The 16,643-nt window shown below is 44.1% G+C and overlaps 1 protein-coding gene across 4 annotated transcripts in view; it reads left to right on the plus strand.

Moving 5' to 3' along the window:
- Nucleotides 1-16,643, plus strand: part of galnt1 (UDP-N-acetyl-alpha-D-galactosamine:polypeptide N-acetylgalactosaminyltransferase 1) — a 66,405-nt gene that overhangs the window by 32,565 nt on the left and 17,197 nt on the right. For 2 of the 4 annotated variants that reach the window (XR_014569080.1, XM_083761766.1), the window contains exons 3-5: nt 4,673-4,821; nt 8,100-8,239; nt 9,436-9,604. Coding sequence is in view for 3 of the 4 variants with exons in the window: in XM_083761766.1 (XP_083617892.1) it covers nt 4,811-4,821; nt 8,100-8,239; nt 9,436-9,604 (320 nt within the window). In the remaining variant the exon portion in view is untranslated. The remainder of the gene's footprint in view (nt 1-4,672; nt 4,822-8,099; nt 8,240-9,435; nt 9,605-16,643) is intronic. The other 2 variants (XM_083761767.1, XM_083761768.1) reach the window with 2 other exon arrangements.

The following is a 16,643-nucleotide window of genomic DNA, read 5'->3' on the forward strand; positions in this document are numbered from 1 at the left end:
AATTATGAGTTGCTAACAGCGCAATTACATAGGCGTCACCCAGCCTAAAGGGAGGGATGCTGTGGTTTGTTAAAGATTGGCCTCAGAGTGTATGCTGCATGTTTGAGTTTGTCTCTGTGTGCCTGTGGTCGGCTGGTGCAGCCAAGCAGCTTGTCCGCTTTCTCTGGACTGGTCACAGGGAACACCCCCTGTGACAGTAATGCATATTGATTTCCGCCTAAAATGCCTGAGTGATTGGAGATTGAAGTGTTTAGTTCCACTTTGCATCAGGGCCAAGCCGTGCATTGGTAATCAATTTGCACTTTTTTTCCCGCTGCTGTGGGCAGTTTTCTCTGTTTAGCTCAGCCTCTCTCTCTCACTTTCGCTCGATTCCCCTTTTTGACCCGATCCGTTTCCATTTCCCAGTCTCACTCACTCACTCTCTCTCTCTCTCTCTCTCTCTCTCTCTCTCTCTCTCTCTCTCTCTCTTTCTCTCTCTCTCTCTCTCTCACTCACTCACTCTCTCTCTCTCTCTCTTTCTCTCTCTCTCTCTCTCTCACTCACTCACTCTCTCTCTCTCTCTCTCTCTCTCTCTCAGACACACGCATACCGTCAGTTATATGCAGCTGATGTGTCAATGTGTTTGAACCTGTTATCCCTATTTTTGTCATGTTATTATACAGTAGGTGAATTGAACATTAGTTCAGTACAGAACAGAAGTTTTTGAACAGAAGTTTAAAAAAATAGCCTATATGTACAAGCTCACAACGCATCGCATCATGACTTATTATTGGAATTATTTTGAATAGGGCTTAAAGCTTTATATTTTTTGTGGTTAATAGAATTAATTGTTTATTGTTTAATTAATTTATTGTTATCTTGTCCAATCTGTACAGTACATTAATACAATAACTTATTCAATTGGAGTGATTGCACTTGGCAAGGTTATTATCATTGAATGAACAAAAAAGAAGATTGAAACAAATAAAAACAACAGTACGATAACTAACTGAAACTGTATTGTGTGTTAACAAAACTAACTAAAGCTAACTGAAATTATAGACAAACGACATCAAATTGTGAGATTGTAGTCTGCTATTTTCTATGCTCAATACAGCCGTGCAACAAAGCACAAATCAGGCTTTACACAGTGTTTCTCTACTGCTGATCAGCACTCTGAGCACTGAGTACAGGCTTTACACAGTGTTTCTCTACTCCTGAGTACAGGACAGTCTCTCTCATGGTTCGCTCATCTATTACACATGTTATACACCCTGGGGTCCAGAGGTCATATAATCTGAACCAACCTGGACCCAATTGATGATAATAAAACATCAAGAACATCACAAACTAAACATAACAGTAACATAACAAAACAAAAGCTAATGTTGGTGTAGGTTACTGTTGAACAAGATGTTGTCATTCGCTCTCCTGCATTTTTCAAGTGACAACTCTCTTTAGTCTTTACAAGATGGAGTATATTTAGGAAACTATAAACAGAGGAACAGATTGCTTCTGTGGAATAAAGTGGAAAGAAGTGCAGCGCTAACGTATAGCTACATGTGTAGTGATCATTGCACATGCAACTTATTATAATATGGCCCGTTCATTTATTCTTTGTCCGAAAAAATACTGTGTACTGTGTGATTTTTGGACAGAATCTAATCTCAAATATCAAAAATGATAAAAATGTGTTTTACAAAAGTCAGCCTCCTATAAAAAGCAGATGAGAAGATTGCAGGGCAGAGGTTTTTCCTTGGCCTCTAGGGAGTGTGTGTGCAAAGTTTCACACAGACAGATCGGTGCAGTAACTGCAGTTGTAGGTAAAAATGCAAATGAAGTAATGGCTTTTGCAAAGATCGGTTACGGACTATTAGCATATTCCAATATAAAAAGTAAACAACTAATAAAAATGAGCAATTCTGCTCTAAAACTAATTAAAACAAACTTAATTATAAGGGGGATAAAATAAAATATAACTAAAATAAAAAATACCAAACTATTATAACCTAAGGTAATTACTTACTATAGGTACATTTTGACTTGAAGGTCAAATTTGTATTTCTCCCCAGAGCAAGCAGGCAGGGTCGCACTGGTAAAAAAAAAAGCGTTGGCCTTTCCACTCCATAAAAGGGGGTCCTATTCAGCAAATTACAGCAAATCACTGCTGTATCAATCAAGGCTACATGCAACAGAAAGAAGGAAAGGCGGCGTGTCCGTGTCGATATCTCCAGTCCTCACACTGAATGTCCTTTCAGACTGCAATATGGATTTTACATAGGCACTCTCATTCACAGTGGAGCATGACTATAGTAAATAGAGCTTTTACGTATAAGAATTGAATTTGGCTATATGTAACCACTGGAGCAAATAAAAGATGGCAAGATATTCTGTACAGGTTTTAGATATGAATTACTAGCACAGACTTGCTCAGCATTGAGAAACACAACTCTTTTCATTCTCTCTCGCTCTCTCTTTGTCTCTCTGTCTACCGCTTTCTCTTTCACTCTCTGTCTCACTCTCACACACTCTCTCTCTCTGTGTCTCTGTTTCTTTTTCACACACTTTCTTTCCCCATCTCTTTGCTCTGCTTTTCATTCTCTCTCTCACTCTCTCTTTGTCTCTCTCTGTCTACCGCTTTCTTTCTCTCTCTCTCTCTCTCTCTCTCTCTCTCTCTCTCTCTCTCTCTAACACTCATAATCCCAGAAGGGAGGATCCTCACACACGCTCCATAAATTGTGAGTCAGTGAAACTCTGGTTCCTCTTGCCCTAGCTAAAGGGTTGCCAAGTGGTTGTGCAATCTCTAAAGGGGGATTAAGTCTGTGGAGAAGAGGAGAAAGCGAAAGAGAGAGCCGGAGGAGTGCATGGGTGGTGGAGGGAGGGGTGGAGAGCTGAGTAGTGATGGCAACCATTCCTGAAAGGGCTGGGAAGGACGTCACCGAGAACCAAAGACGAGAGCAAAGAGAGCGAGAAAGAGGCAAAAGTAGGGAAAGATGAAAGAGAAAGGAGCATTAAAGAAAGATGGAGGGAACGTGCTATGTAATGGATTAGGGTGAGAGTGAAGTGACGTTGAGTGAGAATATTGCAAGCCTGTTTGATGTCAAAGGGGAGGGGACAAAGCTTTAATCACATGAACCCCTATAGTGTCCCACATTGGGGGCAAACATTGGATGTTGTTGAGCACCGGAATCCATAAGGTTCATTCTGCAATCTGCCAAATCGATGAGATTTGTATGCCAAGTTGACATTTTGGCTTTGGCCTGGAGGCAAGGGCGTCTGGTACACTTTTGTACTTTGTACATGAATGTCCTCAGCAAGGAACTCTAAAGGGCAATCTGCACTTTAGATTTAGGAAGGTAGGTGTGATGTGAGCTTGTAGATCAGCTATTTTCACTCAAGTATAGTACCATGGTTGAGTACGTTCAACCAATAGGGTTTAAGACAAGTTGTCCTTTCTCAATGACATTCCTATACAGAATATAAAAGACCCTCATAGAAAAATGGGAAGGCGTTTTGGCTAACAAACTAAACTGAAGCGACACACATAAGCACACACCCTGGTCATGAACTGAATGGGGTGGGAGGGGAGGCTCTGTGTGTGAGTAGTCCTGAGGTGTCCTCTGCCATGCCCGATTAGAAATGCAGCTAGTGGAGCGTCGGGGCTGAGAATAGAGGCCAGTACAGAGACGACTGCGTGTTCACTGAATGTGTGTGCATATAAATCTCCTGCCGCTTCACTGAGCTGTCTGCTCCGCTTTACACACCTCTGATCAAACGGCACACTGACAGCGCTTTGACACACGTCCTTGAGCAAGTGTGTGTGTGTGTGTGTGTGTGTGTGTGTGTGTGTGTGTGTGTGTGCGAGCGCGAGCGGGTCTGTCTGTCTGTCTGTCTATTTGTCTGTCTGTCTGTCTGTCTGTCTGTCTGCGTGCGTGCGTTCGTGCACGGAACAGTTATTTCAAGGTGTTGTGTATCTGGTGGCACACCCGGTTGCCACCTGTAGTGTGAGATGAAATACTGAACCCACAGAAACACATCCATTATTCTAGAGGCCCACGGAGACATTCAGACATTCAGAGCCCTCCCTGCCCATGCTATCACTTCCTATTGTCGGGAGTAACACCTGTGCGTGTGTGACCGTGCTGTGCCTATCGCACACAGGTGGCAAACAATGCTGCAGAACCCAGCAACCCTCCTTCTCCACCTCTTGGTGACACCCATCACACTCTACCCATCATCAAACCACGTAACATCGATCGCTGCATCTTTGATGATTTTCAATGGCCGTTATTGCGACCGTCGCAGATGAAAACCTGTCAGTCCGTCCGTCCGTCACGCCTGTGTCACGCTCCTGTAAACATTAAGCACACAATAGCATTTTTCAGGTGCTTAAAAAGCGCCTGGACTACATTTGCTACTACAGTAACTCTTAGTAGCGATCGTAGTGGACACTTTTGCATGATTGGCTGCCTCTACGCTGCCTCTAAGCTAATGGGAGACTTACCCATAAAACCCATAGTCTAAAAGGCATAAAACCCATACTCTGAACACCGCAGATGAACGCAGCAACGTGAGCTGAGGCAGAGGCTGCGGCACACACACACACACTGATTATAGATGTTCATAAACCAGAGCTTGCTGCGCCTGGCAGTTATGACTCATTGAGTCGTTCTTGCTTTAAATCTTTCTATAGATTGGATCTATTCTGCAGATCTATTATCGGGGTGTGTGGCAGTTAAACCACGTTTGCAATATCGGGGCATCAGCCACTGCCTAGGCTGTTTACGGTCCTTGACTTGGAAGCATTTGATGAACCCCTGGAAGGACTACGATGAAGATGAGGTACGTGGATTATGTGTGCATGGTGTTTTGGATGTACTGTGTCTTCTCTACTGTATGTTGTCAATGTTTTCTCTGAAGTACCAACTTCAAACTGTGTGATAATCCATTAGTCACGGGGGGACGGATTGAGAAGCAGACACAGGTTTCAGGTTGGTTATTGTGAATGCGAATAGGAAATGATTGAAGAAATGGATGTTGGCATTCGAGTCTCCGTCTCCTAACTGGAAAGGTCATAAGTTCCGGTACTGCAACAGTCCATCAACAGCCATGCATAGTTCAGCTTGGGAACATGCCCAAACCTCTGTCTGCATGCACAGTCAAATCTTGAGAGATAATACAAATATTTAGTTCCATTTTTGAGTTAGAATCATCTGCTCAACCCAATGGCAGTGAGTCAGTGGATTGGCCAAATGCCTCATGTAAACGTATTGGCAGGGAAAGGGTATTTTCAACTCCATTGTGTTTTTTGTTCTTGTTTTTCTGTATTCTGTTTACCTTTGTGTATGACCACTTAAATGATAAAAGACTCTTGGACACAACACGATTACATGACTACCATGGAATAAAATGAAGTGTTTTCTGTTTAAAAGTGGCTGTTGACCCTCTCCCATATTCAAGTAGCTTGTTTATTATAGTGTGGGGTCCTTGTCTCCCCTTTCTCAGAATGTTGTTTTACTTTTGTTTTATTTCTATGAAGTCATGGCGCCATATGTAAGAGCCTAATGGTTTATACGGGCAACGTGGATGTTTGATACACACAGTTACAGAATGCCCCACCTAAGCCTCACAATATATCGTTATCCTATTCCTTATCGAGGTATGAACATAATAATACAACAAATATAAATCCCTCGCCCCCTCCCCCCCGGCCCCCACCATCCACCTCTAAAGCCAGCAACATCCCTCTGTTTTAGCCTGTGCCCCTCGGGAAATAAACCACCACTCCGTGTGGGAACACAGTATCTTGAGAGTGATATTGACTTGTTATTATGCCGTTTTTGAGGGGTGGCTAGCCCCTCATATGCCCAGCTTTGACGGTTTGTGTGAACACAAACACGATGATTTGATTGGCTGTTCACCACATATATAGCGATGATTTGATTGGCTGAGCAATGATGATAAGAGCGCCCCTCACTTAACACGAGTGTGACTTTTTGAATAATGTTTAGCTTATGTTGTAACATTTAAAATATAGAATATGACATTTTAACGGTAATATATCGCATTGTGAGCCTGTAGAGTGGCTATGTTTTAATAAATAAATAAAATTAAACAAATTTGAAAAACTAATCAAATGACAAATTATCGGTCAAAACATTAGTAATTGGGGGGTTACGACTGAAAATCTGGATCATACCAGGCAGAAAGGTGACTTTGGTTGGAGTTTAATGGGGATGATGACTGACTGCCCTCCTCCACACGTTGTCCAGGAACCAAAGTCTTGAGCAAACAGATCTGCTCTCTGTTTAGCTGTGCGAAACGCTCCATTGAAGAGGATTTCCTATCAGATGGCATTTGGAATTGCCACCCGTGTGATTCTCTGTCCTCTTTGGCTGTGATGTGCTAGCTATAGTTTGTACAAACGTTTTTTCTCTTCATTATTATAGTTTGTGCAGAAGAAAAATCACCATGGCTAAATAAATGTTCTCCTCTCTGCTTGTGTTGCTGCAACCCGAGGGATCACCGAGGTAGAGAAGCAGGCTGAGAGGGAGAAATAGAACTGGAGAACAGGAGAGGGGTGCAGAGGAATTTTAATGTGGCAGTGTCTGACTCTAGCTGGCTGCCAAAGAAAAGCAATTACTATCGCAGCCCCTCTCTCTGGTGTGTGTGTGTGTGTGTGTGTGTGTGTGTGTGTGTGTGTGTGTGTGTGTGTGTGTGTGTGTGTGTGTGTGTGTGTGTGTGTGTGTGTGTGTGTGTGTGTGTGTGTGTGTGTGTGTGTGTGTGTGTGTGTGTGTGTGTGTGTGTGTGTGTGTGTGTGTGTGTGTGTGTGTGTGTGTGTTTGCGCGCATGCATCTGTTTTTGTGTAGTGTGTGTGCCTTCCTGCAAGTTGGTGGCTTCATGCATTTTAGCAGACAGGTGGGGAGGGTTCACTTTTTAAATGTACAAACTAAAGTGAATGCAGAATGGTATACACTGCAGGGCAATATGACTGCAGGGCAATATACCTGAGCTGTGTGTGTGCGCGCAAGTGCACGTGTGTGTACGTGTGTGTGTGTGTGTGTGTGTGTGTGTGTGTGTGTGTGTGTGTCACACTATATTCAGTGCTCCGCTATGGCACACAACTACATATACATGACCCATCACCCTTTACGCAGCTACGCTGCGGCTCTGTCGACGTATCACGCTTGCGAGACGTCTGATGTGTCGATAAAGGTCTTCGTGTGAAGGTAATGACTGGCGCCCTCCTGCCTGTTTCTTCTGGAGCTGCTCAAGATGACGAAAAATTAAATGGCACGTTCGCTTCGGGTGGGGCGCTCTCTCTGAAAAGTGTGAAGGTGACCTTTAGCGAGACGCCGATAACAAGCCAGCAGATAAGAGGCTGGAGTCAGACAGACAGACGGAAGGACAGATGGAGGAGTTGAGAAGATGCTCGGGCATAGCGCCAGAGGGGGATGAGAAGAGAGAGGGGAGGTGTGAGAGTGAGAGTGAACTCCTCTGCAGAGCTTTGGCAAAACCTGCGTTTGTGTCTGCAGCTCAGGGCTCCATATTACACAGACAAGGGAGCTTTAATATAGCACTCTCTAACTCTCCCCCCCCCCCCCCCCTCTCTCTCTCTGTCTCTCTCTCTCTCTCTATCTGTCTCTGTCTGTCTCTGTCTCTGTCTCTCTCTCTCTCTCTCTCTCTCTCTCTCTCTCTCTCTCTCTCTCTCTCTCTCTCTCTCTCTGTCTCTCTCTGTCTCTCTCTCTGTCTCTCTCTCTCTATCTGTCTCTGTCTGTCTCTGTCTCTCTCTCTCTCTGTCTCTCTCTCTCTATCTGTCTCTGTCTGTCTCTGTCTCTCTCTCTCTCTCTCTCTCTCTCTCTCTCTCTCTGTCTCTCTCTCTCTCTCTCTCTCTCTCTGTCTCTCTTTCTCTCTCTCTCTCTCTCTCTCTCTGTCTCTGTCTCTCTCTCTGTCTCTCTCTCTGTGTGTGTGTGTGTGTGTGTGTGTGTGTGTGTCTCTCTCTCTCTCTCTCTCTGTCTCTGTCTCTCTCTCTGTCTCTCTCTCTGTGTGTGTGTGTGTGTGTGTGTGTCTCTCTCTGTCTCTCTCTCTGTCTCTCTCTGTCTCTCTCCCTCTCTCTGCAGGATGCGGAGGTTTGCCTACTGTAAGGTGGTGCTGGTCACCTCTCTGGTGTGGGTGATGCTGGACATGTTCATCCTGCTCTACTTCAGCGAGTGTAACAAGTGTGACGACAAGAAGGAGAGAGGACTGCCGGGGAGAGACGGTGAGGGAACACGCACGCACACGCATGCACGCTGATGTGCTGTACAGTCCTCCATACTGTACATGTGCAGTATGTGTCGGTTTGCACTGACACACATACACGTATAACGTCTGTCCCAACAGCCAGGAACCTTGGTGTCGTCCTGGACAGTCAGCTCTCGTTCAAAGCACACATTTCAGCCGCCACTCGATCCTGTAGGTTTACACTCTACAACATTCGACGAATCAGACCATTCCTCACCCAGGAGTCAGCCCAGCTCATGTCGACTATTGTAACTCCCTCCTTACTGGAATACTGGCATGCGCAATTAAGCCTCTCCAATTGAACCAAAATGCCGCAGCTCGCTTGGTTTTTAACCAGCCAAAATTCTCACATGTCTCCCCCCTTCTCTGCTCCCTCCATTTGCTCCCGGTCGCTGCCCGCACAGATTACAAGACTCTGATGCTGGCATTCAAAGCAATGGCACCGCATATCTTGCAAGTATGATCGCACACTACAAACCCTCTCGAGCGCTCAGATCAGCCGACGCAGGGAAGCTCGAAGTGCCTTCGCTAAAAACGCCGGGACAACGCTCCACACGTCCCAAACGCTTCTCCCTTCTGGCTCCAAAACTATTATATGGAATGCACTTCCCATTACAATCAGAACGGCAGATTCACTCCCAATCTTCCGCCGCAGTCTGAAAACCCACCTCTTCAGACTCCATCTTAGCCCATAGAACTTGCCGTAGTACTTGCCCTGGCCTCGACCTCCTATGCACAGGCTCAACTTATGTAACTTAAATAGCACTTTATGTAGACATAGCACTCTATAGTGTATACACATATAGTTTCCTTAGATAGATATCCCACTGTTAGGTTCTTAAGCTTACGTAGGATTCATGATGACTTTTTATGTTTTGATGTATTACCATCTTTTTTGTTCTTGCTTACTGTAAATCACTCTGGATTAAGAGCTTCTGCTAAATGCCTACATTGTAAATTGTACACATGCATGTTCACACTCACACACACACACACACACACACACACACACACACACACACACTCACACATAACCTTTAGACAGACTCAAACCCTCCAGTGCCCTCTTTGACAGTGTGTGTGTGTGTGTGTGTGTGTGTGTGTGTGTGTGTGTGTGTGTGTGTGTGTGTGTGTGTGTGTGTGTGTGTGCCTGCGTGTGTGGGCTTGTCTCAGAAGCCCTGGTCAGGCCGCGGGACGGCCCTGGTGAGGGAGGCAAGCCGGTCGTGATCCCCAAGGAGAACCAGGAGAAGATGAAGGAGATGTTCAAGATCAACCAGTTCAACCTCATGGCCTCAGAGATGATCGCTCTCAACCGGACCCTGCCCGATGTCCGGCTGGAAGGGTGAGCCAAGTCCCTGTACTGTTTGCACACAGGTCCACCATAGTTAGCAGCATAATGGTCTGACAGCGGCCGTGATTAATGGCCCAGCCCATACGATTAATCTCCCATCAACAGTCATAAGAGGTCACAGCCAAGTGTCCACGCTGATAGCTGAGTAATCAGTCACAGTTTGAGTCCCCCCTGCCCTCTGCCTCCACTTATTCACTGAGGATATAGAGCTGTCACGAATGGCCACTGCCAGGACAGTGATCGTTGATGGACCAGTGAGGGATGAGCAAGTTGTACAGTATGATTAATGGCAAATGGCCCTGGACACGTCTCTGGTGGTTCTGAAAGAGTGGACATGTAGTACGGTGTAGACTATGCGTTTCAGTATGCAACACAATCACAAGTACGTAGGTAGGTAGGTAGGTAGGTAGGTAGGTAGGTAGGTAGGTAGGTATGAATGAAGGTAGGTAGGTAAGTAGGTAGGTACGTATGAATGAAGGTAGGTAGGTAGGTAGGTAGGCAGGCAGGTAGGCACTAGGCAGGCAGGTAGTTAGGTAGGCAGGTAGGCAGGCAGGTAGTTAGGTAGGTAGGTAGGCAGGTAGGCAGGCAGGCAGGAAGTAGGTAGGTAGGTAGGTAGGTAGGTAGGCAGGCAGGTAGGTAGGTAGGTAGGTATGAAGGTTGGTAGGTAGGTAGGTAGGTATGAATGAAGGTACGTAGGTAGGTAGCTAGGTAGGTGGGTAGGAATGAAGGTAAGTAGGTAGGCAAGCAGGTAGGTAGGTAGGTAGGTAGGTAGGTAGGTAGGTAGGTAGGTAGGCAGGCAGTAATGAAGGTAGGTACTGTAGGTAGGCAGGCAGGTAGGTAGGTAGGTATACCTGCCTGGTAGGCAGGCAGGCAGGTAGGTAGGTATACCTGCCTGGTAGGCAGGTAGGCAGGTAGGTAGGTATACCTGCCTGGTAGGCAGGTAGGTAGGTAGGTAGGTAATTAGGTATGATGAAAGGTAGGTACAGTAGGTAATTAGTGGACTGCTTCTGTGTTCACAGCCACCTACGTACATTGCAGGGGTATCTGATGACACTTGCTGTAGATACCATAACCGATGCATCTTCATATTGAATAAACCCGTCATGGAGGCCGCTATGGGCTGATTACTCTTCCATGTGTGACAGGAAAGCACAGCATTGCTATGAACGGAAATGTCCTCTATACATTTATTTCTAAGATGACAGCCTCATTTTAGATTTTTTTTGCCAGTAGCTCTTTTAATTTCATTTTCATTTTCATACCACACTAGAGTTGTAACGATTCATCTGGAATGGCAATGGTCCAATCTTGTCGTTACAAAATGTACATATATTCATTATTCAGATTTATTGTATATTCAAAGCACTCATTCTGTGAAAAGGAATATTTTTTTAATTGAACATCACACAGCATGGTCACGCTTGTCAATCTTAAACTTACTTCAACTTCCTTCAGTACACAAGGTCCTTTCTTTCCCTAAGTGATGCCTTTCTGGCAGCCATGCAGCATGCAGTGTGCAGCTTTGTAGATGACGGATGCTTCCCAAGCCTCAGTGAGGGAGAGACAGTGACTGAGCAAACAGAAACACCAGCATCATGGATGATGGCCGTCAGAATGTGTCTCCCCTTCCATGGGGCATGGTTACTTTCAGCAAAGTTAACCATATGGGTTTTGCACCTTTGAACTTCACATGAGGAAAACAATACAATTGATTTCGTAATTGTTGGATTGCTGACTATGGTATCTGGGTATAAGATATCATCTCATTTTGATCGTAGGCCCCTGAGTAGAATAAAATCAAATTGTTGTTGTATTGTGGGCTTTGTGGCAGAATTTGTGATTGGCAAATCAATATGATATCATAGTTTGAAGAATATTGTGATTTATACACACGTCAACCACTACGGGATTGACTTAAGTAGCTTTGGAATTACTACGTTTCTCAAGTTAATTTAAGAGGCTACATCACCAGTGGTTAGTTACTGTAATTAGAGCAGATCAACATGGCTTCTGTTCACTTTCAGTGGAGCAGTGAAGAAGAATGTAATGATGGGGCTGAAACAGACTGACTGACTGACTGACTGACTGACTGACTGACTGACTTGACTGACTGACTGACTGACTGACTGACTGACTGACTGACTGACTGACTGACTGACTGACCAACCAGGTGACAGACTCACGCAAGTCTGTCAGGAAAGAAAGGGAACATTGATCCGTGAAATGGGTTTTAGTATTTGAGCGAGAGTTGATTACTAGGTGTGTTTTCACTCAGCCTCCTCTCCTTCTATCTGCTTTTCCAATTAGGAGATAAGACACAGTCAATACCGAGCAGCGGAACGTTTGTGTGTGTGTGTGTGTGTGTGTGTGTGTGTGTGTGTGTGTGTGTGTGTGTGTGTGTGTGTGTGTGTGTGTGTGTGTGTGTGTGTGTGTGTGTGTGTGTGTGTGTGTGTGTGTGTGTGTGTGTGTGAGGTGGATGTGTGTGAGGCTGTGTGGATGTGTGTTGTGTGATGTGTATTCTGTTTGAATGCTATATGGGAAGTCACTGAGTGGATTCATCACAACCATATGGGACCGTCATTAGCTGAAACTTAGCTGTGCTGTGAGGAGGGCTGATCATTCAGAAGCTGCATGTACTGTGTGCGTGCGTGCGTGTGCTTGCGTGTGAGAGTGTATGGGTGTGGGTGGGTGGTTCTGTAGAAGATTGCTCTCGTGAAAACACTTTCCATGACCACATCCTTCAAGAAAACCTACTTGGATTTATTTTATTTTATATGTATGCCCACATGTGTGCTTATATGTGTGAGGCTGTACGTTGGTATACTGTATGTACGTATGGGGAAATGTAATAACCCATTCTGGACGGGAACCCCTTTTGGTGTGCATTATGTTATACTTTAGCTATTGAAAAAGAAACAGATCTGGAACAACATATTTTGAGATTGGGGTCCGCAGCCATTCTGGGGCTCCTACACATGAAATAGTTTGAGAACCACTGACATAGAAACACAGGTTTTTCTGAAAACGGTCTAATGAAAAGGTCTAAATGTAATAAAAGCACTCTGCCGCCCATGCTGAATGTCTTTGACAATGCAGGGCCTCCAGGACTGCCTGTAACTCATTACACTACTCTGTTGATTCCAAGTGTTTTTATACTACACTGCACTCTCTGTGTGGGAGCAGACATTGGCTTGAAGGAGAGTTCATGTTTTGTGTTTGTCTCACAGTACATGGTGTTTCTAGAAAATAACACATTTCAGTGGTTCAGTGTGTTTTTGCACATGCACACAACACACGCACATGCGCAAGAATGGAAGATTCCATGCAGGGTGTCACTGTTTTTCAAGTGAATCATCTCACATACTCATCAACCTCGCTCCCTTAGACAGAGAAACACACACACACACACGCACGTCACACCAAAGAATGAGTGAGTGAGTGTGTGTGTGTGTGTGTGTGTGTGTGTGTGTGTGTGTGTGTGTGTGTGTGTGTGTGTGTGTGTGTGTGTGTGTGTGTGTGTGTGTGTGTGTGTGTGTGTGTGTGTGTGTGTGTGTGTGTGTGTGTGTGTGTGTGTGTGTGTGTGTGTGAGCATGAGCTAATGGGTTCCAGAGGCAACGGGAGGAGGGGATATAGATTCCTGACCTCCTCTCTCCTCCTCTCCTCTGCTGCTTTAACATTCCTTCTGTCAGAAGGAGCTGCAAAGAGACGGAACATTCCAGGGAACTGGACAAAGAGGGACTGAAAATGTAGCACACAACGTGTGCAGAGCTGTGTTCATACTTCAATCTCTTTGCTGGTGGTTAAGTGTATATCTCAGAGCGTAGTTATTTAATATCCAGAGAGATTACAACTTGGCTGTGAGCCATTATGCTTTGGGTGGCGTGGTATTTAGAACAACTCTTTACCCATCATCGCAAATGTTAGACTCCTCTCTTCTCCTGCCTTTTGCCATCCCGTTCTAGCGTGTGATAATGCCCCATGAAGTGGAATTACATGAAAAGAAAATTAGTTTTTTGTTTAAAATATTCTGTCAGGGTTTGTAACGTCAGCATGCTGTTGCATGTGTCCATACTCTGTGCCATCTGCTGCGTGGATCAATCTCTCTATGTGTGCTAGATGCAGTCATTTCATACAGCACAATCATTAGAGGATGAGAACAGTTATTTCATACAGCACAATCATTAGAGGATGAGAACAGTTATTTCATACAGCACAATCATTAGAGGATGAGAACAGTTATTTCATACAGCACAATCATTAGAGGATGAGAACAGTTATTTCATACAGCACAATCATTAGAGGATGAGAACAGTTATTTCATACAGTACAATCATTAGAGGAGGAGAACAGTTATTTCATACAGCACAATCATTAGAGGATGAGAACAGTTATTTCATACAGCACAATCATTAGAGGATGAGAACAGTTATTTCATACAGCGGCACAATCATTAATAACACCGGAGTGAGAAACAGATTGGAAACAGCCTAATCTGACAGACAGAGCCCAGGCCCCGAGGGCATGGTATCACATTTCCACAGACCGCTCACGCAAGAAACAATAATGTTGGGCCCTTTTTTCTCTCAGGCTCACACATATTGAAAATGATCTTCAGTGAACTGATTTTTATTTTCAATTGTTTCTTGGGTAGGCTACTTAGTCCGGGATTCAAAGGGGGAATTTTGGCTGAACGTGGTTTCGTCAGTAAAAGGTTTTTTTTGTAGCTTGGGGTCACCTCTTAAGAATTCAAGAGGGTGCCCAGCAATATCCCTTGAGAGCATTTTTTGTTATTAACCCCTTAATGCCCGAAACACTGAAAGTCCACCCAAAATAGAGTTTTATGGTATTTCATGCAAACTACTTGGTCTAAGTGCATCAAATTGGGTTTCTACAGTGTTTATGAATGTGGATCATAGACTGTAAAAAATATGGACAAAGCGTTCGCCGGGTCTAACATGAACGTAAAATGAAGCCTGTAATAATATGGTAATTCCTGATGTAAGTCGCCATCTTTCTAGATCCGTTTGGTACCAGCTGGCCATTGGCTGGCTCCGTTTTGGACCAGCTGGCCATTGGCTGCCCAGACAACGAGGCGGGACTTCCCCCCTTCTTCTCCGTTGGTTTTTATTTTGACTCGAGTGGGAGGGGAATCCCGATCATAGACTGTAACGGTAGCCACGCCCCTCAGAACATACGCGATGTTTTTTTTTCTTTATGGTCATTTTTTTAATTAATGGGACCATACTTTTCCAAAAAGAATATTATGACATTAGAAATGAGACTTTAAACTAGTGACTGGAAGAAGAAAGTATTCATGACCATGTTTATTAAGGTAATACAGTCTAGGTGAAGTTGGGCCAAAATACATGGGCCTCTATGGAGCTATGGGGCTTTTTGGGTCCAGTCCAGCGCCACAACAGGCCATTATATGAACTACCGATTTCAAATGAGGCTTCACGAAATATCTGGCTGACTGCCCCCCTGATGTGGATATGCACAATGAATTAGATTTATGATTAATGCATGATTAATTAATGCATATTCCCATTCATGCCAAAAAAGAATTATGCACAATAATCAAGTCAAATGCATCAAATCTGCTTTCTACAATCTGAATTAGTGATCGCTAGCATGTTTCTTTTCAGGTGGTTGCATATTAACCCTTTCAGGCCATCTATCTTAGGCATCTTGCATTGTCCTGCTCTGCATGCCTTGATGATCATCCTGTCTACTAGTCTAGTGACCATGATGGTCATGTGGAGGATGCCCTCGCCTATGAGCTGGCACCAGTCTTAACCCATTTGACCTCTGATTGACCTCTGATTCTAAAAATGTCTTCTACATCCTGACAGTTTTCTTAAAAAGCTATGTTTCTATGTCAGTCGTTCTTCGATTTTTCAAAAATAGCAGACCTACAAGCTCGTAGCGCGCCACTCGGTGGCGCGCTATGAGCTTGTAGATCTAGCTAAAGCATAACATAATGCTAACACCAAAAGGGGTTCCCGCCCCAAAATGGGTTAACCGCCATGTTCACTGAGATGGAATGCACATTCGGAAAGCCAAGTCCACCAGCATGCGACACCAAAGTATAGTTTGGATGGAAAAAGACAGATCTATCAGATCAGGCCACTGAGCCCTATACCAATCTACCTGAAGAATACAAACCTACCCCAGATGACATTTGTGCAATTACAAAGTGTGGCTGTAAGTAAGAATAAAAACCTGTGTATATGGTTTGCCATACACATAATTTTGATGTTTTGGTGTAGAATGCTCACGATAGGCCTGGAAGATTTAATCCATCAAGGTCCAAGGAGATGTGGTGGACATGACCATTTCCAAATAAGCATTTATTTTGCAATGCAAATTTGTTGCATTTGCAATGATTATTGTAGCCTATTTCATGGGCTTTTGCTGTTAAGCATGAAGGGATTAATATAAAAAATAGCCCTATTCTGAAATCAGATATTATTGTACATATCCACATCCATGGATAAACACTCAAGAAATCAGATTTGATGCATTTAGATCTCAAAAGATATATTTTATGGAATGTTGGGGATTTCGGCCATGAAGGGGTTAATATGCATATATTGTGTATATTCATATTCATAAACGCTGTATAAAGCAAATTTTATGCATTTAGACCAAGTATTTTGGCATTAAATACCATAAAGCTTTATTTTCAGGGATTTGTTAGAAAAATGCTCAAGGGATATCACTGGGCACCCTCTTGAATTGTTAAGAGGTGACCCAAGCTACAAGAATCAGTTGAGAAAAAAACCTTTACTGATGAAACCACGTTCACCCCCACGGTTCCCCGACTATTACTCGGTATAGGATAGTCAAGGACAAGTTATTTTCTTTTCTTTCTTGCACATTGTTGATCTGCTTCTAGCGGTTCTTTCTCGAGGCTATAGCTGCTACACTTGAGAATATTATATTACTCAGTCCAACATGCATGGACACTTAACTTAACACAAGCAGTATAGCTTCACATAGCCAACATCTTGAGAATTATTCACAGAAG

The sequence above is a fragment of the Protomyctophum parallelum genome (genome assembly GCF_964188405.1).
Source record: "Protomyctophum parallelum genome assembly, chromosome: 3".
Taxonomy (NCBI): Eukaryota; Metazoa; Chordata; class Actinopteri; order Myctophiformes; family Myctophidae; genus Protomyctophum; species Protomyctophum parallelum.